This window comes from Lepidochelys olivacea (genome assembly GCF_965140295.1).
Source record: "Lepidochelys olivacea isolate rLepOli2 genome assembly, chromosome: 2".
Classification (NCBI taxonomy): Eukaryota; Metazoa; Chordata; order Testudines; family Cheloniidae; genus Lepidochelys; species Lepidochelys olivacea.
In genome coordinates, this window is record NC_140412.1 from 190408467 (window position 1) to 190430587 (window position 22121).

General features: G+C 42.9%; 2 protein-coding genes across 2 annotated transcripts in view; one reads left to right on the forward strand and one right to left on the reverse strand.

Annotated features, from left to right (window-relative positions):
- The first annotated feature begins 1135 nt into the window (after nt 1-1135).
- On the forward strand, nt 1136-10053 carry SNRPD1 (small nuclear ribonucleoprotein D1 polypeptide). The gene is made up of 4 exons (XM_084620481.1): nt 1136-1316; nt 3195-3271; nt 5599-5790; nt 9871-10053. Exons 1-4 carry the CDS (start codon nt 1303-1305, stop codon nt 9945-9947), a joined length of 360 nt encoding a protein of 119 aa, XP_084476607.1. The 5' UTR covers nt 1136-1302; the 3' UTR covers nt 9948-10053.
- A 139-nt stretch (nt 10054-10192) lies between these two features.
- SLC6A20 (solute carrier family 6 member 20) overlaps nt 10193-22121 on the reverse strand; it is a 35053-nt gene continuing 23124 nt past the window's right edge. The window contains exons 8-11 of the mRNA XM_084620480.1: nt 20055-20259; nt 17145-17304; nt 14205-14370; nt 10193-11469 (exon numbers count right to left, since the gene is read on the reverse strand). Of these exons, the coding sequence (XP_084476606.1) occupies nt 11323-11469; nt 14205-14370; nt 17145-17304; nt 20055-20259 (678 nt within the window). The 3' untranslated portion in view covers nt 10193-11322. The remainder of the gene's footprint in view (nt 11470-14204; nt 14371-17144; nt 17305-20054; nt 20260-22121) is intronic.

The following is a 22121-nucleotide window of genomic DNA, read 5'->3' on the forward strand; positions in this document are numbered from 1 at the left end:
TCAGTTGGCATTGTAATAGAGGTATAGGGTGACCATACATCCTGTTTTAGCTGGGACAGTCCTTTTGAGCCCTGTCCTGGATGTCCTGACTATTCTCCTCCCCCGCCTCCCCCCAAACTGAGCACTTGTCCTGTTTGCTTTCTGCGCTGGGGTGGGTTGGGGAGAGCGAAGGGACAAATACCCAGTTTTGGCAAAAAAGTCAGGCTGTTGGCTCAGGTGAGTGGTAACCCCAGCTGCCTCAGGCTGACAACCCCCCAAGTGGCAGGGCTGGGGCTGATAGCCCCATAGAGGGGGAGGTGTCCCATTTTCAGTTTGGGAAATAATGGTCTACATCAACAGGGGCGCCATATTACTATTTATTGACTGTGGTGCTATAAATAAACCTGTAGGTGAAGGGGGTTCATTGGCACAAAAGTTTAGCACCTAGTTATGTTGAACGGCGTGCAGTGGGGCCAGAAGTATGGCACTAACCGTGCTCTGTACAGGGCGTGCTGCAGTACAGCTGTAGTGGTCAGGTAAGTTTTGATCTTTATACCTGCCTGGTAAAGTACACTGCATTCCCAATCAAGGTTGCAACCCCTGCCTAGGACCAACGCCCCTGGGCAGAGTTGGGCTATTTGAAGCCTGACCGCGCCTGCTGTGCACGGAGTCTCGGGCAGCCTGCCCGGGGTTGCTGGCACCCAGGGTCAAATGGGGACCAGCCTGCAGGGCCCTGCTGACGCTTGGGGCGGGCTGGGCCCTCCCGCAACTCTCCACGAACCCAAGCGGGGGCAAGGCACCCGGGGGGAGGGGGGCGAGCCGGCCTAGCAGCGCCCCACCCAGCCCTTAGCAAATGAATAAGGGCTGCCGGGGCGGGAAGGGGCCGAAGGCTGGAGCCACTCTGTGAGTGCGCTACCTCAGGCCTCCGGGCCGCTCTTACGGGGAAGGCTCTAAGCGGGGGCTCAGCCTGACCCCTGCCGACCCAGAGCCCCCGCCCCCGCCCCCGGCGCTGCTGCTGCCGCCACCGCCACCGCCTGGCTCCGGCTGTTCGGCGCTGCCCGGCGGAGATAAAGGGCTGGCACCACCGCGCAGGCGCGTCGCCAACTCGCCCCGGCTCGGCAGGCGGCGCTTAAGCCCCGCCTCTTCCACTCATATCCGGGTGCGAGGAGAGTCACTTCCGGCCAGTGCGTTTCTTTCATCGAGCGCCGGAGCGGCCTGGTCTGAGGCCTCCGCACCGAGCTCAATTTTTTTTTCCCTTCCCCGCTGCCGGGGTTGCCGCCCTGTGGTCCCGGCCGGCTGGCCTGACGCCCCTGCTCCGCCGCCATGAAGCTCGTGAGGTGAGATGGGCCCGGATGGAGGCGGATTGGGGGTTAGCGGGCAGCGGCGGGAAAGGCGCGCGCTGGGCCGCAGCATGAACCTTCCCCCGTCTCGTGCCGCTCTGGCTGCTCGCGCTCCTCTCTCTTCCGCCCCCCCCCTCCTTCCCCCGCTCGCCTCGCGCCGCTGTCGCCCCGGGCTCCCCGTTTCACGGCGGGTGCGAGCAGGGGCCCAGTTGCCGCCACGCCCGGAGCAGGTGCCGCCTGGTAGCGGCCCTGCTCTCGAGGAGCCGGCCCGGGGGCGCGAAGGGCTGCCAGGCAGGGCTGTGCCAGGGAGCCCTCCTCCCCCTACAGCGCGCACCTAAGCCGGGGACTCGAGGGTGGCCGCTCCCACCCGCCCCCATCCTGCCCCACTCCCGCAGCGCGGGGTTGCTCCCGTCCTCCTCTCCCCCCGCGGCTACTCCTTTCCCAGGCACCCCCCTAAGGAAACTGATCTTTAACATCACGCACTTGGGTTGCGCGTCTCTGGGTTCGGTTTTTAGCTGGATAGTTCTTGCTGGGCTCTGACCTTCGCTCTCTGGTTGTGACTCCATGGCTACTTGCGCTTTCTTCCTTAGCCAGCAAGCAAACATGACTCCGGTTATTGATTTAAAAAAAAAATGCCATCGCCCAATCTGGTGTTGTTATTTCCCGCGTATTTTAAAGCAGCCCTCAGTAAGTTGTACAATTGTTTACTAGCCAGAAGATTTATTCTCTGGTAATTGTGAGTTTGGGGGGAATAAGGAAAAATTTGGCTCGCTTCTCAGAGCTGCTAAATTCAGCAAGAGAGGGACTCCCTACTCCCAGCTAATCCACATACAAAAAGCATTCATGCAGTGCTTGTAAGTGCTGCTATGTCAGGGCATTCCCATCTGTCATATTTAACTTAAAAGAAAAAAAAGCAAGTATGGCAGTGGATTTGTAAAAATCCCAATTGCTTCCCTTTAAAGCAATGTTTAAAGTGCTAATTAACCCCATTAAACAATAATTCAAACATTTTAAAAAACTAAATTATTTTTCACTTTTGGTACTGTTCACTTCTTGCACTTCATTCAGATTGTACAAATGAAAATAGGTTAGTTTCTTGTATTGTCGCTTTCACTTTAAGGTTCATAAACATTAGCACAATTCAATGGTGTTTGCGCTACAATGACTGTTTCATGCAAATGAGTTATTTAACAAATATCTTTACCATTGACAGCTTTGTAAAACCATTTTTAACTAAACAAATTTTGGGATAAACTAGCCTGTCTCTGTTTAGGTACTGTTGTCCTAACTGTAAGAACAGTTGATAATGGAAGGGATTGCTAAGGGAGGTTTGTGGAACCTCCTTCACTGGAGGTTTTCAAAAGGAGGCTGGACAGCCATCTGTCTTGGGTGGTTTAGACAACATATCCTGCATTTTGGCAAGGGGTTAATGGTGCCTTCTAGTGCTATGATGCAAGTAATGTACTTGGCTATTTGCACCATAGCGGTAACTATAGCTGTTATATTTATTTTGTTAAAAAGCAAAGTTTGTCTTAGGTGATGGGTAACCAGCAAAAAGCAACTGCTTTATAATGTTTGACTTCCAAATAAAGGTGTAGCAGACTTGTACTTGGTATGTTTGGGGATTTTTTGGAGCAGTGTTCAGTCAGGTTGCTTGGCAAGGATGCTCTCTTGCATGGTTTTCACTGTTGTGGTGGTGTTGTTGCAAAGCCTCAGAGTCCATACAGAATTACTTTTTTGCAATATTGTGAGGTTTGAGATCTCCCCTGCTTTGTGCAATATGCATGGCAGGGCCTGGGTACTTTCTGAGGATTATTCATGTATTATGATATTGGAATGGAAGTTCTATTTTTCAAGTACACTTCTATTTTGCAGGTTTCTAATGAAATTGAGTCATGAGACTGTGACCATTGAACTGAAGAATGGAACACAGGTGCATGGAACAATCACAGGTATCATATTCAAGAAGTTGGACCCTAAACTAAAATAATTAAGGAATTGATAGACAGTGAAAGGAAAATCTGTTCTCTTCTAAAGAGACTCCACTGTGACAGCTAAATGAGTCTCGTTAAGAGATGCATTTTGTGAAATACTGGGTGACAAAAAGTTTAAAATCACCCCACAACCAGTAGCATTAGGAACATCAGTTTAGGGTTCTTCCTTACTCGTATATTTGTGGTGAATGTTCAGACTGTACATGTCATTTAAAGACCAGCAACAGGCAACTAATCTAATGTATGAGATGTTCTCAAAGTTTTAATAACATGGACCACATCTGAATAAATACTGTGTTGAGGACCACCCCCTGTCTCTCACTGGGGCTTACTGTGTTTGTTTTTTTTCCCACCCTTGTGTTCTGTTATCCTCTCTGACCTTCCCATGCAGGTTTCTTTGCTGCCTTCTGCTCCTGCATATGCTTCTTGATCCCTTAGTTCCTTCTGCCTTGAATTTGCTGCTAAACTGCGTTTTTCCTTTCTCCTACATTTCCACTGACATTCTTCTTCATGTAGTAACTAGCATCTCCAGACCCAGGTGGTGGCTCTTGTTTCTTCTCCTCCTTTATATAGAGGCATCCCCTACTAAAGGCAGGTAAAAATGAGATAAGTTATCTGTATTTACAGGCAGCTGAGTTCTTATCAAGAGCCCAGGTGCATGTAGAAGCAACTGGAAGCATGGCCATCACTCTGACCTGCCAGCTCTTCATAGACCACCAGGAAGTGCTTTGAAGACTCATAGATCATAATTGGTCACAATAATAGACCGGGGGCAAAATGTCAAATTTTGTAATATTGTTTAATATTGTAATAAGCTTCTGTATTGAGATTCTGGTCTGTTGGATTATAATACTGAGAGCCAGGTACTCCTGAATTGTAATAATTGGCACACCAAAGTGGCTTAGGGGAATCTCTTTTAGGTCTTGTCTATTCACAAAGTTGCACTGGTTTAACTAAAGGTGTGTTTGGTCTACCCTCAAGTTTTACTGTGGATGTTTGTGTACAGCCGTCAGTAAGGGGTGTGATTTTCTTTTTTTAAAGACACAGTTATGGCAGTAAACACCCTAGTGTAGGCAGTTATACCTGGATAGCTTATTTTGTTTTGTTGAACCACAGTAAGCTAGTCCGGTGTAAGCATGTTTATAAAGGTATAATTTCGTCTACAGTAGGGCTCTTTTTCTGCTGGAGGTACCGGGTTTATATTTCGCTGATGACTAGGGCCCTACCAAATTTACGGTCCGTTTTGGTCAATTTCATGGTCATAGGATCTTAAAAATAATCTCATGATTTCAGTTATTTAAATCCACAATTTCACTGTGTTGTAATTGTAGGGGTCCTGACCCAAAAAGGAGTTGGGGGGTCGCAAGGTTATTGTAGGGGGGTTGCGGTGCTGCTACCCTTACTTCTGCACTGCTGCTGGCAGGGTGCTGCCTTCAGACCTGGGTGTCCAGCCAACAGTTGCCACTGTCTGGCTGGCCAGCTCTGAAGGCAGCATATAAGTAAAGGTGGCAATAATGCAACCTCCCTAAAATAACCTTGCACGCATGCCCTTCTTAAGGGAACCGCAGCCAATGGGAGCTGCTGGGGGCAGGGCCTGCGGGCCTGGGCAACACATGGCTTGGAGGCCCCTCCACTGCCTAGGAGTTGCAGGGAGGCCATGCCACTGTGAGCTGGGGAGCCCCCACCCTTGGCCCCACCTCAGCCCTGAACCCTCTTCCACACACCCAAACTGGTGCTGCTGGCCCAGCCAGAAACAGACTGCAGAAGTCATGGAGGTCACAAAAAGTCATGGAATCCATGACTTCTGTGACGTCCATGACAGACTCACAGCCTTAATGATACGGTCTTTAATTAAGCGATCATACACTTCTTTTTTTCTTGCAGGACCACTGCCGAAGTTGAGTGCCAGGATGAGTAAAGCTCAGTGAATAAACCAGGGTTGTGCAGTCAATGAGTCTGTTCGACCATTGCCTCATTAGCTGTTGAAGGGGGAAGGTATTTAGAGAACGATATAGGGGACTACAGGAAGAGAAAGGATGGTCTTGTGATTAAGGCAGTTGAATGCTATCTAGGTGAATTGGATTCTATTTCTGGTTCTACCAGACTTACCATTTGTTGTCAGATTTTTCCACAGATAGCTACTAATTGTGCACCTCCTTTTCAAATGTAAGTCTCGTAACAATGTCCTTTCGAAAATGGCATTACCTAGCATACTAAAAGTAACCAATTTTTTGATGCATTTAGTCATTCTCTTCCCTAAAATTTGTCATCCCTCTGTGTTTCAGGAGTGGATGTCAGTATGAATACACATCTTAAAGCTGTGAAAATGACACTGAAGAACAGAGAGCCTGTACAGTTGGAGACATTGAGTATTCGAGGAAATAACATTCGATACTTCATTCTGCCAGACAGTTTACCTCTGGATACCTTGCTAGTGGATGTTGAACCAAAAGTCAAATCCAAGAAAAGGGAAGCAGGTTAGTTTGTGATTTCACGTTTGTTTTATTCCAGATTACTAAGGGGGTGGTTTGTTTGCTCCATAAATTAGTACTTTTATTGAATCTGAAGTAATCTTTAAAAAGTTTTGAGGTTTCTTGTCCTCTAGCTGGAAGGCACTGGCAGTTTGTAGATTATTTGATGTTCTGATCGCCTTAAACATTGAGTTTCACTGACTTGGACACCCTTCTTAAATTCTGCATAAATCTGAAATTATGTGTATGTGATGATATTATACCAATAAAATAAAAACCAGCAGGATCTTATTAAAGGGAAAAGGCAAAATACCACATTTATTGTGAATACAGAAAGAATCGTAGTAAGCAGTTAGTTATAGCTATAACATTCCATTCAATCTCATATTTATTCACACACACACACACGTTCTGCAAGGTTGTTATCATAGTTACCTTAGAGTTGCTCATGCCAAGCCACTGGCCAGGTGCCCTGGACATGAGGAGGGAGCAGGGCCTTGTCTGATGCTCCTGGAAGTTGGTTTGCAGAATCAGACCCCCAAAACTCTCACTTTCTAGAGACCATTTTTATAGGAGCTTCTTCTTATGCCAGTCTATGGGAATTGCTTCATCATGCTGTTGCTGAATCAATCAGCAGATGGCACATTCCTGACGGCTCCGTGCTGCCAGATATTATCTTGTTCTTTGGTTCTCCCATTCTTGAGGCTGTTGGGTGGATTCCAGTCTGCCCTCCGGAGGTCCTCTGGTTATTTCCACTTGACGCCTTCTTCAGCCGATGGACACTGGATTCTTAGGCTGGCACCTCCCTGGTCATTCAGTTATTTTTCACACCAAGCATCCATCCACATACATCCTCTATCTCTATTTTAATCACCATTGTTAACAAAGCGAGATGAATACAACAAAAGGGCGGGGAGTCTCTGGGTGCTGTTTCTGTTGTTACAGAGTATTGCTTTGAGTCTCTCTCTGTGTGAGTAGTTGTTGTTGTTACAAAGAATGGCTTTGAGAACAGACTCTGTCTTAGAATGTACTAACACAATTAGCAGCTTGCAAGTTTCACACACAGAGGGAGAGAAACAGTACCAAAACCCAAGAGACCTCTTAATTAGTAATACCCTGGAATTTAAACTATGGGGAATCAAACTCATTTGTGATTTTAATACAGAACTTCTTTAATATGATCCAACAATGTCCTACCAGAGAAGACATTTTTTTAAGTTGGAGAAAAAAATAATTTCAAAATGACTTGAAGTTCACTAGTGTGTGTGCGCCGCATCTGTTTGCGCTATTAACTTCAGGTTTTGTTTCTTAATCTCAATGAGCTAGTACAGAGGGGACTCTCTTACTATGATGAGTGGATAACTGTGGAGTTGTGTGTTACAGGGGAAAAAATGAACCTTTGGATTCTATATGGTCTCTGAAGATCTTAACTTTCATGATAAGCCTGGGATGTTTTCAGATAGGTAGACTTCTGGCCCCAAATCCCATCTACCTCATATTTTCACACAAGAATGTTCTAAATTTTTCCTCAGACAGACAGTTCTTAAACAAAAAAACTTTTAGATAGCATTAAAGTTGTAAATAGAGGGCTATTAATTTAAAGTCACACTATGAGAACTTTGTTGTGACAAGAAAAACTAGAAAAAGAGAGAATTTGTAGTTTTAGAATTCATAAACAACTTTACCTGTGTGCTATGTTTTCACCCACCTGATAAGGATATGCTTAAGATAACTTCACATAAAGCTTTCAAATCATTGACTGCTCTTGGAAACAATAAATTCTGTGAATGGAACAATGGTTTGCTTTACAGAAATGTTTGCCTCCTTCTTTCCCCCTTAATAAATAGCATCCTAGCCTGGTTTGATGAATGTAGCCCTCTGAATATCAGAGGGGTAGCCGTGTTAGTCTGTATCCACAAAAACAACGAAGAGTCCGGTGGCACTTTAAAGACTAACAGAGATTTCTTTGGGCATAAGCTTTCACGGGTAAAAAAACCCACTTCTTCAGATGCATGGGTTTTTCAGAAGTGGGTTTTTACCCACGAAAGCTTATGCCCAAAGAAATCTCTGTTAGTCTTTAAGGTGCCACCGGACTCCTCGTTGTTTTTGTAGTACTCGGAGATCTCTGGCCTGTACATATTATGTAGATTGTATAAAGGGGATAAGTGAGCAGTAATGAAGTTTGGGTTCTCTAATTTATATTAATAAGATGATTTCAGGGTCTGGACAGTGTAGCTCTAGTCTGTGTAGGCATATTCATAGGGCTCTCCACAACATTGAGACTCCCCCACCCACTATGAATATCTGTTGACCATGTGGGAAATAGAAATAGGAGTCAGATTTCAGAGTAGCAGCCATGTTAGTCTGTATCCACAAAAAGAAAAGGAGTACTTGTGGTACCTTAGAGACTAACAAATTTATTTAGGTCAGTACATGAAGGATAAGTTACATTGTACCATATGGGAAGGTGAACTAGAGAATGATCTTTGAGTCATATGCGTTAGATGATGATTTGTGGCCTGTACTGGAAACAAATGAGGTAGCTAGATAGTAGTTTGTTTCTGACTTAATACATTGAGACTGTGACATGGTGGGTAGAGTTCAAGTTATTGGAAATCTCAATCATTTTTGGAAATTGAGTAAAAATAGCTTGTTCCTGAGTACCTCTCTCAAATTTTGTTTCTGCTATAATTTTTTTTTAATTTTTTTTGTTGCGATCTGAATGGTTTTGTCTAAAATCTTTCAGTAAATTACCTTTGAAAAATAGGTAAAGAAATTTCAACAAAGCTTTTTTTTTTTTTTTTTTTAAACTGGTGATATCCATTTCAGGTTAGTTTCCATAACATTTCTTGTTCATTGACAAGATCAATTGATCAGAAATCCCAACATGTATGACTGTAATATGTAATTAGAGCTATTTATCTCAATTTGCTAATCCTCCATAATAATGCACCTCACTGATGTTTTATGAAGACAAACCCATTTTTTTTCAGATCTTCACAATACTCAATCTTCTCAAACCATAGTTAAACATGCAAAGCACCATGATTAGAACACACCTCTAAATGGTTATGGGGTCATACCCAGCCTCCTTTGGGTGAAATTGACCCGTGCCCCTTGACAGACTGTCATGAAGCCATATGATTGAGGCACATTTATTGCTTCCAATTCCCATTGCTTAAAAGAGGCAAGTGCCTTTTGTATGGGATATGCCTTTTTTGAAAGTCTCTGCCTAATGGGATATATAAAATCTGTAGTAGCTTGGTCAGTAGTTCTGTCAGGCATGTATTAGGAAAAAAAGACATGCCAACATAGCAGGTAAATTTGTTATGAATGTATGAATAGGATCTCATTTAGCATGTTCTTTCCTATTCGATACTGTAAATCAGTTGGATGATTTCCATCTTTCTTGAACTAAACTGTTGAAGCCAAGAGATGGCCAAAAATTGAAAAATGCTCAGCACCCAACATTTCTTATTGAAAACAGGAGCTGTTGAATGATCAGCTCTTGAGAAAATGTAGCTACTTTTTATTTGCCTAGAAGAAAGTTGAGCAGTTTGGAAAACTCTGGCCTGTCTACACTTACACATTTTACACCTACCTTTGCCTGCTTCTTTGCCATACATATTTTGTCATAGTTAATAAGTTATATGAATAGGGTGTGAAGCCCACAGCATTGTAGCATCTTGTGTATTTAAATCCCAGTTCCTGAATGGCTAGCTTTATTCAGAAAGAGAGAGAGAGAGACGGGCACGTGTCAAGCTTTCATATTCAGAAAGCTAGTATATGCCTTTGTTTTCAGAAGTGAAAGTAGACTTGAGAAGTGTGAATTATATAAGTTGTTTGCATTTTTTTTTAAAAAAATGCAAAACTCAAGTGCAAGGGAATTGAAATAGAGGGAAAAAAACCCCAAAACCTTTGGTGTGTGTGAAATTCAGTAGCATTATCACAGTCTGGTATCCAATTACAAGTCCTGTACGATAAAATACAATGTCTTTTACACTTGATACAGCATACACTTTATTTGAAATAAACTCTATTCAGGTGTAAAAGTTAACTTGTTCTTTGTTTTGTTTGCTTGCTCAGTTGCAGGAAGAGGCCGTGGCCGAGGTCGGGGCAGAGGCCGTGGCCGTGGCAGAGGAAGAGGGGGACCTAGGCGATAACTTCTCTCTCACCACAGATACATGTTACAAAATTCTAAGCAGTCTGATATTTTTTGTACAGGTTTTGTTTACAATGTCAATTTTTAATAAACACAAATGTGAAAAAGTTGTCTCTTTTGTCAGTTAAGCCCTGAATGGGGTTTGTATTCATTGTATGCAATAGTAGAGCATTGGTGCGGACTAAGCATGCCATGTTACCTTTGTACTTGCAGTTCAGCCGAGAGAGTTTCTTTTCCTAGTACATACTATAATTTCACCTCTAGCTTTTCTCTGACCAGGAAAGCTACTTGTTATGTTGTAATACTCTTCAATCAAAATGAACATTGCTTCTTCCTTTGCAAGACACCTACTGTGTTCTATTAAGGTCACATAACCAAAATGTGTACTTAGAGAATTTATACTTTTAAATGTTGTGTTTTGTTTAACATTGCATTTCAGGGTCACTTCTTCTGTAGTTCTAAACAAAAATTAGTACAATTCTACTATCTAATAGAAATTTAATGTAACACATCATGAGTTCATTCTGTTATAGAAAAAATTTCTCACAGGGAAAAATGGTTCAGGTCTATAAAACATTGGAATGTGGCAGAAGATTAAAATCAAAATACATATGCATGGGTGTGAACTTTGTTGAAGTTAGTTGTATGGTGTGAGGCTCTTGTGTTGAGTGGTTTGTGAAACTGTCACAGATGCATTTTACTGCTTAAAGGTGTGCATCTGCTAGTAACTCCCTAGAAAACAAGTACTGTACACAGTTGCATAGTGGAACCTGATATTTACTTCTATTGGAAACATAAGAATTGACACAGCTTATGCATAAGCTTAAGCTGTTTTGCTTTTACGTCAGCTCTTTTAAGAAATATTAACCTCCTTTACCTCAACATACAGATACTTCCTAGTAATTTTTTCTCTCAAATAGTAGACTGTCACATTCAGATTACAAAATTTGAGAAGTCAAACTATATATATAAAATTTCAAGAAACGCAGTCATGTATATGCATACTATTTTGAAGAGTAATTTCTAGTACTTGCTTTCAGATAATTGATGCTTATTGTTTGAAGTAGACAGTACTGCACAGTGAGAGAGAACAGCCTAACATCAGTTGTCATTAGCCAGTAATACTTGGTAACTTGTGCTAAGTGGCTTTTTGTGAGGTTTGTATATCAGTTAGAGACCCTCTTAAAGCTTCATCTGCTACAGAAGAGCTTTTTGAACCACTGTGGGAGCTGCCAAGAGCACTTCATGGTAAATACATCACCCAAGGTTCTGCAGATCTATAAATAGTTGCTACAAGTAATGGTTGCTGTGGTCTCAAAGATCCACACAGGTATTGCAACTGGTGATGAAGTTTTCATGAGTCCAGTTATGAACATTCATTCAAGAGTTGATACATTTCTCTTCAGTCTCTTCATAATAAAAATTATTATTGCACCTAGTGGTATGCACATTGTGGATGCAGCCACAAGTAGTCCAATAACTGCCAGGGCATAACTTGGATAATCTTTTGTAACCAGTTCACCCTGCAAATAAGAGAATATTAGCATGAAGTAATTGTAGCCCTCTCCTCTTTGTAACTTACTATAAGAAATGAGATCCTTTACTGCCCCAAAAGTGTTGGATCTTTAATTTTTGATGGCTAGCAGTGATCTTAAATTTATGCACAGTTTTGCTAGAGAACAAAGTTAAGTTGTAAAGCAGATGTTTGTGTGTAGAGGTGGTTACTATACCTTGATGTAAATATCAAGGATTGGTGTGGACTGTCACTTCAAGAGACAGCACTCATTTTAGTCACTGAGTTTGCTGTGCACAATACATATTTTCTTGTTCTTACCAAAAACTTAACAGTCGAAATAAAGAATCATGAAAACAGTTATAGAAAGTTTATTTAGGCTAATGGGTTGAATCCCACAGCATTTTGTATTTCTTGCATGATTGATTTTTGTCGTGTATTTGGGCTGTGGCAGGTTGAGAGAGATGGACTATAGAGCTTCAGTCACTACTGACCTAGGCTGGATGTGAGCTGCCATCCTTGAGGCAAGGTACTAGTAGAGTGTGCCACACAAAATAAGTGAATGGTTTCATGTCAGTTCGCATACTTCCCAGGATAGGCCATTGCCTCAGTAATTTGACCAGAGGCCACATCCTGAACAGTCATGGAAACAGTTACCCTCATCCCTAGACTACACCCTACTAGATGGTAGAGTGGCCAGATGTCCTGATTTTTTTTTTATAGGGACAGTCCTGATCTTTGGGTCTTTTTTTTTTTTTTTTATATATATAGGCTCCTATTACCCCTTCCCCTGTCCCAATTTTTCACACTTGCTGTCTGGTCACCCTAGGAGATGGGGTAACTAGCATTGTTGCTGCCTGTGCTTACCTGTCTGTAGTCGCTGTGGTTATTGCTCCCATCAGCACCTTTTAAGAACATGAAGTTCATTGAAAGGTTTTTTGTGGGTTTTTTTTTTTTAAATTGTAGGGTATGCCTATTCTAAAGACAGTATTAGTATGGCTCACTTCACTTCCTGTCTCTTTAAGTGGGAGAAAGATGCTGTCTTCATCATGAATTTAGAATAAGCCCTTCCCAGATTATGTATGCACATCTCTAAAGCACTCTGCTCTGAAGCAGTCAGAAAGTAAAGGTACAAGGTGTCACTTTTCCTGTTAGTGCCACTGTAAAAAGACCAAAATGTGTGGAATTCAAGGTTTAGTGGCATGGAGGAGTTAAAGCTGTTTTAAAAAAAAAAAAAAAAAAACCCCAAAACCTGAACTGTTTTTAAAAAATCTAAACTACATGGCGGCAGTTCTATTCTTACAGCATCACTGTGTCCTATAGGAATTAAGCTTCTCTTTTTCTCCCATGCTCAATGGAATTATCTGAATTCCAACTGTATCCTGCTAATTCTCCCTCTTTTAAATGTGTGCTCCCTTACCCTCTGACCCCGCACCATGCTGTATGAGGGTTCATAGTCAGGGGTAGTCCTCTCATTCTTGCCGTGAGTGAACAGAGCTGTGACCAACACTCCATGAACTAATCAATAAGGAGGCTGTTCAGGAGTGCTGTAAGTGTGCGTTTAGTGCTGGGCGTACTGTAGCTGACTGCTCTCAGCTTTGGTGGTCTGGGAATCAAGCTAAATGATATAATGCAACCCAGAGCTGCTGCAAAGCTATTCACAGCTTTCCTAGATCTCCACTATTTTCCCATAATGTAATTAGTGCTTAAATGGAGAAACTGAATGGAGGCCTGCATCTTGCATTCAGCAACACCATCTAGATTTCTCTGAACACTTGAAGGGGTTGTCAGCAGTGATACAGCCCATACAGCTAGCATTGTGTGAGACACTGCAATATACCAGCTGTCCTTTAAGTGTTGCCCCTTATCAGTTGGAAGTTGGCAGCAAGCAACAAAGCTTACCGTAACTGGTACAGGTCAATATTTGTTACAGATGGTTAACATTAAGTAGTGAGAAATGTTAGTGCTTATGTAAGCTTTTAACTTATTTTGAGGCCAAATTTGTCACTGGAAACTTTTCTCAGCAGGATTATTCCTTTCTGACATGGCACAATTGTGATCCTTGTCTCTGCAAAATGGTTTCAGTCTTGCTGCATTGGAATCTGCTGTTCTCCAGCCAACAGAAGAAACGCACACCCTTTCAGATACCCAAATTACCAGTGGCATGAAAACACTATAAAATTGATTACTTTCCTTTTAATAACAACGGGAACATGTTCTGGAATGTTATGAAATTAATATTTACTTAAGAAAATCAAATTGTTGTTTCTCTGTGATAAACATGTATTGAAGTACTTTTATGAAACATGTATTATGCCCACTGGGGAGAATGAACTGGATTGTGAATCATTCTATTGTAATTAATTGTAATTAGGTATGTGGGAGCTTTATTCAAAGTACTGAAAACCTCTTGGTCTTTGTGAATAGGAAATAACATTTTCATAAATCGATCACTTAGTGTGGTATCACTGCTCTTTTTATAAATTTTGTGTTTGTTCAAAATACCACAAGTGATTCTAACTCTTAGATGAAAGTTTATTTGTGTGAGGGTTAGGGAATGCAGCTGCTTCTGCCTTCCATTAAAATTAAAGACCCATATTTGTTCCAGATTGAAACCTGCTATGTGAATTTTCAGCTGGTGCAATTTAAGCTGACTACCTCCACTCCTTGAATATACCAATAGCTCCGAGTCCCAATGGCAAGCAGGGACTGGTGATAAAACAAAGTGATAAGTAAAATAAATACCTGTGTGGCATCCCAGGCTTTGTATTGCAGGGTTCCTGTGCTGATGTAGTCAGTCAGGTAAAATATAAACAAGCTTATAATTAGCACAGGACTGGCAAAAGCCCACATAATTTTCCAATACCAGTTTGGCTTATGTCCGACCATTAGGAGAAGGTCCTTTTCAAATCTGTTATTAAAAAAAAAAAAGTACACAATTTGTTGAACTATGCTACTATTTTTAGTTTAGATTTTGCATTAGTAGGTTAGATACTAGGAAAAAAATTTCTACCTGCAAAGGGCAGTTAAGCTCTGGCATAGGCTTCCAAGGGAGGTTGTGAAATCCACATCACTGGAGGTATTTAAGAACAGGTTTGACAAATGCCTGTCAGGGATGGACTAGGTTTCATTGGTCCTGCCTCAGTACAGGGGCCTGGACTTGATGACTTTTCAAGGTCCCTTCCTCATTGTATTTCTTGGCCAGGAAAACTTGGATGGCTATAATTGCAGACAGCTAAATACCATTGGCCTCTACATTAGGAAAAGGTGTATTTTGAAAGATATGAAGGAAAAAGGGTTGTGGGGGCTTTCTAATGTGTAGGGCCTAGAGATTAATGTGTGAAGCCCGTTAACAAGTCCTATCTGAGTATGTACAAATAATATCATGTACCTAGGTGTGCCCTACAACTATAAAGGACCAAATCTGCCTGTAGGGGAAAAGTGTGTGTGGCTAGGCAAGATGTGAGCTGAAAGAGACCTAGCTGCAGGGAATTTGGCTCACGAGGAGCATCTGCTAAGGTCAAAAGGTGTGTAATTTGTATTGAGCAGAAGTTAAGTGGAAAAGAGAAAGAGCTAGAGAAAAGCAGGTAGAATCGTTGTTAATTTTTCTAGCTATTTTTTTCATCCAAGCAATTCCCCCCCTAAACAAGGGCAAAAAGTTCTGTATTCATTCAAAAATGCATGGCGCTCAGTTACCTAGGAGACAGATTATGGCCCTGGCAGACATGCTTAAGTAACCCATGTGGACAAAACTGTCACCTTTTTTATTTTCAAACCTACAGGGAGTGTGTTTTTGGCACTATGCAGTACCATAAGATCCCTTGTGAAAATGTGTGGGAAATACTAAGCATGGGAGTCACATATTTGGTCCCAGGTTTTGTATAATGATGTAACATACATCTATGAACTGGATGTAGTAAATATGTTTATATATTTTAATGACTTAATTTAGATATACATAGATATTAAGGTCAGAAGGGACCATTATGATCATCTAGTCCGACCTCCTGCACAACGCAGGCCCCAGAATCTCACCCACCCACTCCTGCGAAAAACCTCTCACCTATGTCTGAGCTATTGAAGTCCTCAAATCGTGGTTTAAAGACTTTCAAGGTGCAGAGAATCCTCCGGCAAGTGACCCGTGCCCCATGCTACAGAGGAAGGTGAAAAACCTCCAGGGCCTCTGCCAATCTGCCCTGGAGGAAAATTCCTTCCCGACCCCAAATATGGCGATCAGCTGAACCCTGAGCATATGGGCAAGATTCACCAGCCAGATACCCAGGAAAGAATTCTCTGTAGTAACTCAGATCGCAACCCATCTAACGTCCCATCACAGGCTATCAGGCCTAAAAACTTAAAATTCACAGTTCAGCTAACCAAGTATAAACTTAACATATCAGAGGTGTCAGTATACGCACACGTGCCCCCCTGGCCCCTGCACTTATAGAACACGTGCTTGGGTTTTGCAATAGATCAGATCACGATGCTTTTCTTTGTAGTTACGAGGTTTTTCTTGGCCCTGCTTGGTGCTCTTGCAAGCAGTACCAAGCATTGCTCTGCCTAGTCTGAGGAATGCCACTGACCTGAGTACTTGCATGGGAAGGGATTGCAGTCGCAAGACCCTTAAACATCAAGATTGTTTTTACCTCTGAACGGATGAGTCTGATTAAACTGTTCCCACCCAATACTCCCAGTCAGTGTGTCTGGCAGGGACACACCACTTTTTGCATGGACCACCTGCCAGGTAGTACAGTGCCCAGAACTCAGGAACGCGAGAGCATGAAAGAAGCTCTTTTTCCATTGGCTGGGGATGGGGAGCTGGGTTACCTAATTGACTCTCACTTTCCCCTCCCCTTCCTATTTAAACTCTGCCGGGGGGGGGAGGAGGGGGGAGGATAACTGGAGCTGCTTGCTCCGGCCTGGGTGCAAGTGTTCTGAGGGCAGTGGAAGGGTTTGGGCAAAGGATGCAGCGTGTGCACTAGAGTCAAAGGCAAGAATTAGGTGAGTTAGCAGAGAAGGGTAAGCACAGTTTAATAGTGGCCTCTGTAGGAAAACATAGGTGCAGGCTAAAAGGGAAAAAGCATGTTACCTAAACCAGCGGCTTAGGGCCAGCTTGTCCCCGCGATGGGAAAAATCTGGGTAGGGGAGTGGAAACGTCGGAGGCTCCCCTTGATCATGTCCATGGCATCAGTGCTTTAGTCCAGGTTGGACCCCAGCCTGGAATGAGTTATTCTGACCCCCAAAGCCTGCAGCTGCGTAGAGACCAGAGAAGTGTGATGGGGCCTTGTGCAGCCATACTGGCTCCTGCCACTGTGGCTTAGTCAGCTGACAAACTTATGTGGGGTCAGAGTTGCAGAGGCTGTGTAGAGTGGTCACTTCAGCTCTAGCCTGTCCCTTTCCCAGGGATGAATCCTGACCCCTGGTGCCCTCCACGGGGAGGCTTGTGAGGGAACGAAAGAATGTTGCCAGGGAGGTGCCACCCCCACCTAGCTCTGTGTCACCCCCTCTTGGCTGCCCAGGCTGAAAGAACAGCTCAGTCCTCAAAGCTGATGAAAGGTGTTGTTGTTTTTTTTTCTCCTGGAGCTGCTGTCCTGGCCTAAGTGCTTTCCCCAGCGTGTCCTGCCTGCCCTGTATCCCTGCGATGGCACAGTTACAGCAGTAAGGGAGGAGATTTTAAACTCTTACCGCTTTAGCCCATAGATGTAACAAACCGCGATTGTCTCCACCAGAACGATGAGCAGCAGAGAGAGGGTAGCTGCATAGTCATTGAATATGTCGAACCAATAGTTTCCAGCCTCCATGGTGAACGCCAGGCCAACAATGCAGTTGATGAAACACACAGTACCTGTAGAAATAAAACAGAGGTTATTTGAGTCACAACGGAAAGGCAAATGTTAGTAGGGCAGGAGTCAGAAGCTTTGCGTAGAATAAAAGACACTGGGTTTTAGCCTGTTTGTAGTGGTAATTGGTAGTCTTATTAGGGGAACCAAGAAAACTAGCAATATCTAGATAGTACAGGGATTGATGCTATATAAATACTCAGGCTAGAGCGTCAATGTGGATGAGGCCTGTGCCCCCATTGTTAAGTGTACGTAGCTTGCGTTATAAAGCATTAATAACCATTTCCCTACACTTGAAAAACTGATGCTTCATCTGGCACTTTCCTATATAAATGAGCAGAGATGCCTTGAAAAGGCACCGATTGTTACAAACAGCATCTGGGATGTTCTCTGACAGCACTGACTGGCGGGGTTAGAGAAAGGTGAAACTTCCTCTTGCCTGCTTCCTAAGTTACATTTAATTTTAAAGGCAGTATCTTAGTATTTCAGCACTCAGCACCAAATGTGAGGTGCCTTGCATCTGCATATCTCCATCTTGTGAAGAGCGCAAATCACTTTGCAAACATCAATGAACTAAGATTCACAGCATCCCTGTGAATCTGGAGGGTATTGTGATTTTTCTTTTTATTTGACCTGATGACGACCGTCTGAATCTCCTGTTACAACAGTAAAGGCATGGTGTGACTGCTGTTAAAGTATGCAGACACTAAAAAATATTTCCTTGCAAAATATTTTCTCATGACCCTGCTCCGACACTGTTATTGCTGGTTTGGTTATGAGCACAGAGCTATTGACTATGATGTCTTGTAACTAGATATAGAAGCAGCATCTCTGATTATTTGTTTAATCACACATGCACCCTCCCACCGAGTGGCCTTTGTTCTGTGTCATGAGCACAAAAAGTCTTTGCATGGTTTTGGCAGGCTATTTGAATGACATAACCATGGAACTCTGACTGCTGATAATGATAGACTATTTATAGTTAAAACTATGCAGGTGGTGTAATACAGGAACTGACGCTGTCATAAATATAAAGGGAAGGGTAAACACCTTGACAATCCGTCCTGGCCAGAGGAAAAACCCTTTCACCTGTAAAGGGTTAAGAAGCTAGGATAACCTCACTGGCACCTGACCACAATGACCAATGAGGAGACAAGATACTTTCAAAGCTGGGGGGAAACAAAGGGTATGGGTCTGTCTGTGTGATGCTTTTGCCAGGGACAGAACAGGAATGGAGTCTTAGAACTTAGTAAGTAATCTAGCTAGATATGCGTTAGATTCTGATTTCTTTAAATGGCTGAGAAAATAAGCTGTGCTGAATGGAATAGCTATTCCTGTTTTTTTTGTCTTTTTGTAACTTAAGGTTTTGCCTAGAGGGATTCTCTATGTTTTGAATCTAATTACCCTGTAAGGTATTTACCATCCTGATTTTACAGAGGTGATTCTTTTTTTTACTTCTATTAAAATTCTTCTTTTAAGAAACTGATTGTTTTTTTTTTATTGTTCTTAAGATCCAAGGGTTTGGGTCTGTGGTCACCTATGCAAATTGGTGAGGATTTTTATCAAACCCTACCCAAGGGGGAAAGATTTGGGAGGATTTTTTGGGGGAAAGATGTTTCCAAATGGCTCTTTCCTAATAAAAATCCTAGTTAGACGTTTGGTGGTGGCTGCGAAAGTCCAAGGGCAAAAGGTAAAATAGTTTGTACCTTGGGGAAGTTTTAACCTAAGCTGGTAAAAGTAAGCTTAGGAGGTTTTCATGCAGGTCCCCACATCTGTACCCTACAGTTCAGCGTGGGGAAGGAACCTTGACAGATGCAAATGGTTTTTGAGGTTCAAAAAATTTAGCTAGCTATTTTTTGATAGGAGTTTCTCCTTTTGGTGAGAGACAGATGTAATAAGATACTAGAAATTTGTGATCAGATTTCAAGATCAAAGAAGTTCCGATAAATATGGAGACATTTGGATGTGTATGCAAACTTTCTGATGCTCACTTATCATTAAATACTAATTTGACTGATCATTTGACTGGATGTTTGTGTCAGAAGTCCTTGTAAATATAAAGATGTGATTTCTGCAATACCCATTTCTTAAAAGCAATAAAATACTCTGGGCAGTGTATTCTGGAGAATTATGGTTCCTCCTAGGGAGTTTTTCTGTCTTGGGTCTCACAACAAACAAACGGAGGCGATCTTCCCTGAGAAATGCCGCCACTGGTTGTAGTTTATGTTTAAATATATTCTGTGAAACCAACAGCAAAGTATCTGCATGTTGTAGGACAGTACAAGGGACACACAAGTGCTTCCTGCTGAGATTTTCAAAAAATATTCACTGTGTACTTGTGACATTGTTTTGTTTTTCCTTATTCGTATCATGTTTGACTTTTTTTTTTTTTAAGGACTATTTTGATGAATGAAAATGACACACAATAGAGTCTGCGGTTGTTGTGAGATAACTGCATTTTGGAGGCTAGGGACCAGGCCTCATGTGACATTCCTCATGCAATTGACAGGCTGCAGGGGTGGACTCTACAGTCCTTACTCATCCAGAACTCCCACTGTAATCCGTCAACTCCCCTTAGGACCTGAGCCTGAAAGGGGCTGAATACCCTTCACTTCCCTTGAAGCCAGTGGGAGTAGAGGGCAGGCAGAACTTGCACGCTAGGGGCTTCCAAATCCCACTTGAGTGTGTTCACTCCTTATGCAGCCTGAATTTCTACCCGCTGTCGACCTGTTTTCTTATGTGCTAGTCAACTTACCTGAGATCACCTCTTTAGAAAAATGGGTGGACAGAAATTTGCTGTCTGTCAAAGGGGTGAGGATAGCTGCAGTGTTTCCCAGCATACTGCCTATGCCCAGCATCAGCAGCATAATAAAGTACAGCACTGAATACAGCTGAGAGACCTCCATGTTTTTTATCGCTTCCGAATACACTATAAATGCCAGTCCAGTGCCTTGGACAGCCTGCCAATGAGAAGAAGAGAGTAGAACCTAACCAAGAGTGGTGGTGTCAACTCTTCAGGTAGCTGCGCCTTTGCTTATTTACTGAGAGAAATCAAAATCAGATTATTGTACAAAAGAACTTTAACCCGCTAGAAAAAATAGCCTTTCATTGAAAGTACGTCTCCTGCCTCTTGCTGAAGCTCTGCTTCTACCATTATAAACAGTAAGTGAAAACTAGGCAAGGTAAATCTAAACTCTGCCACTTTTTGCTCTTGTTGAGTAGTGCCTTGTTCTTCAAGTAGACCCATTGATTTCAATAGGACTACTCAACATGAATAAAGGCATCAAAATCTGGACCTTAGTGATGGCAAAATGGTAACTATGTGCCAATAGTCTTGCATAATGAACTAGTTGAGATCTTTGCTGGCCTGTTTGAATGGTGCAGAATTGGCCTCCTACTACTACCGGGAATATTAATGGACCAGTCTTGCAATCCTTACTCAGGCAAGTAGTCCTAAGTCATCAGAATGAATCATATCCTGATCTTGGTTCCTAAATCCTGAGGAGTTCCACTGAAGTCCTTTGAATTACTTCAGATTTGCAGAATCTCACCCGTTGACTTGAATGGGCCTGCTGGCGTGTAGAACTCTACTCCCCTGGGTAGTAGTGGGGCAGGACTGAAGCCAATAACAATACCTGGCACTTCTTGACTTCAAAATGTTTGACAAACATTAACGTGCCTGAGTCAGCACCTCCCCGAGGGTAGCTATTATCCCCCTTTGTACAGATGGGAAACACAGGCAGAGCAGCCAGGTGACTCGATAGCTTTATTAGAGCTGGGTTTAGAAATGCAGTTCATTTCCCCTCCTAGTTCTATACGTAATATGGCAACATCCTCTTACATCTAATCTCAAAGGGCCAGACTTATGACCCTCACAAAAACCTAGCTACCTTCCCACTTTTGTTGCAACCAGTAATGTCCTATGTACTACTGATGGCCATGCTGTTAGTGCTGAGCGGATGGACGATGTGGAAGCCCAGTGTGCATGGCAAACGTGCTGGAGGAAACCTTAGTGCAGGGTTGAGCTTAGGGCTTGAGCAGTAAAGCTAGTGCTTTATTGAGCTAATCAATTGGTTGCCTGAGCAGAGGGGAAAGGGTGATAAAAGGAGCAGCCCTGCACTTACATCACCTCCCTCCTGCCAGTTCCTCTATAGGGAGGTATTTCTGGCAGACGTGGTGATCACTGTATTTTGCTTATAGAAGGTTCGAACATTTTGGGCTGGACCCTGAAATTCTTACTTATAGGAGCCGTTCCATTGACGTCAAAGGCTACTCACACAGGTAAAGGTTACAGGATTAGGTCCTAAGTCTATTGTAGCAGAGCCAGCATCCACCAAAATTAGTTGTGCCATCTTCAGCGTCCATTGGTGAGATGCCAATTAATAGGAACTGCATGGCTAGATCCCGGTGCACCAGGTTTGCCGGGAGGGTCCTGGGCGCATGGGAAGTTGGAATGGGAGTTTTTACTTGAATGTCTCCAAACAGAAGAGGGGAAAAAAGGTTCGACTCCTCTTCCATTTGAGGGGCGTGGGAAGGTTCTTATTTTCACGAATTTGCTTGCCCAGCCAAGGCCATCAGAAGGGGTCTGAGTGTGACTAAGCATCACAGCCCTGAGCCCGGGCTAGTGCGTAGGCTGCATTGCCCCAGGAGGCACTGTGCCTCACAGACACCCCTCTGGGTCACAATTCCCCCCTCGCTCCAGGGGATAGGTGAGTATTAATTTACAGCTGTCTTATTATTCTAGAAGCAAATTATGGCAGCCAGATGCTGCAGAATATACATATTTATACATTTATATATATAAATGTTCCACCTAAAGTTA

Excerpts from the sequence above, each read along its gene's own strand:
- SNRPD1 (XM_084620481.1), top strand. Across the intron at positions 3,272-5,598 it reads GGTGCATGGAACAATCACAG|GAGTGGATGTCAGTATGAAT; the intron begins GTATCATATTCA and ends TCTGTGTTTCAG. Across the intron at positions 5,791-9,870 it reads ATCCAAGAAAAGGGAAGCAG|TTGCAGGAAGAGGCCGTGGC; the intron begins GTTAGTTTGTGA and ends TTGCTTGCTCAG.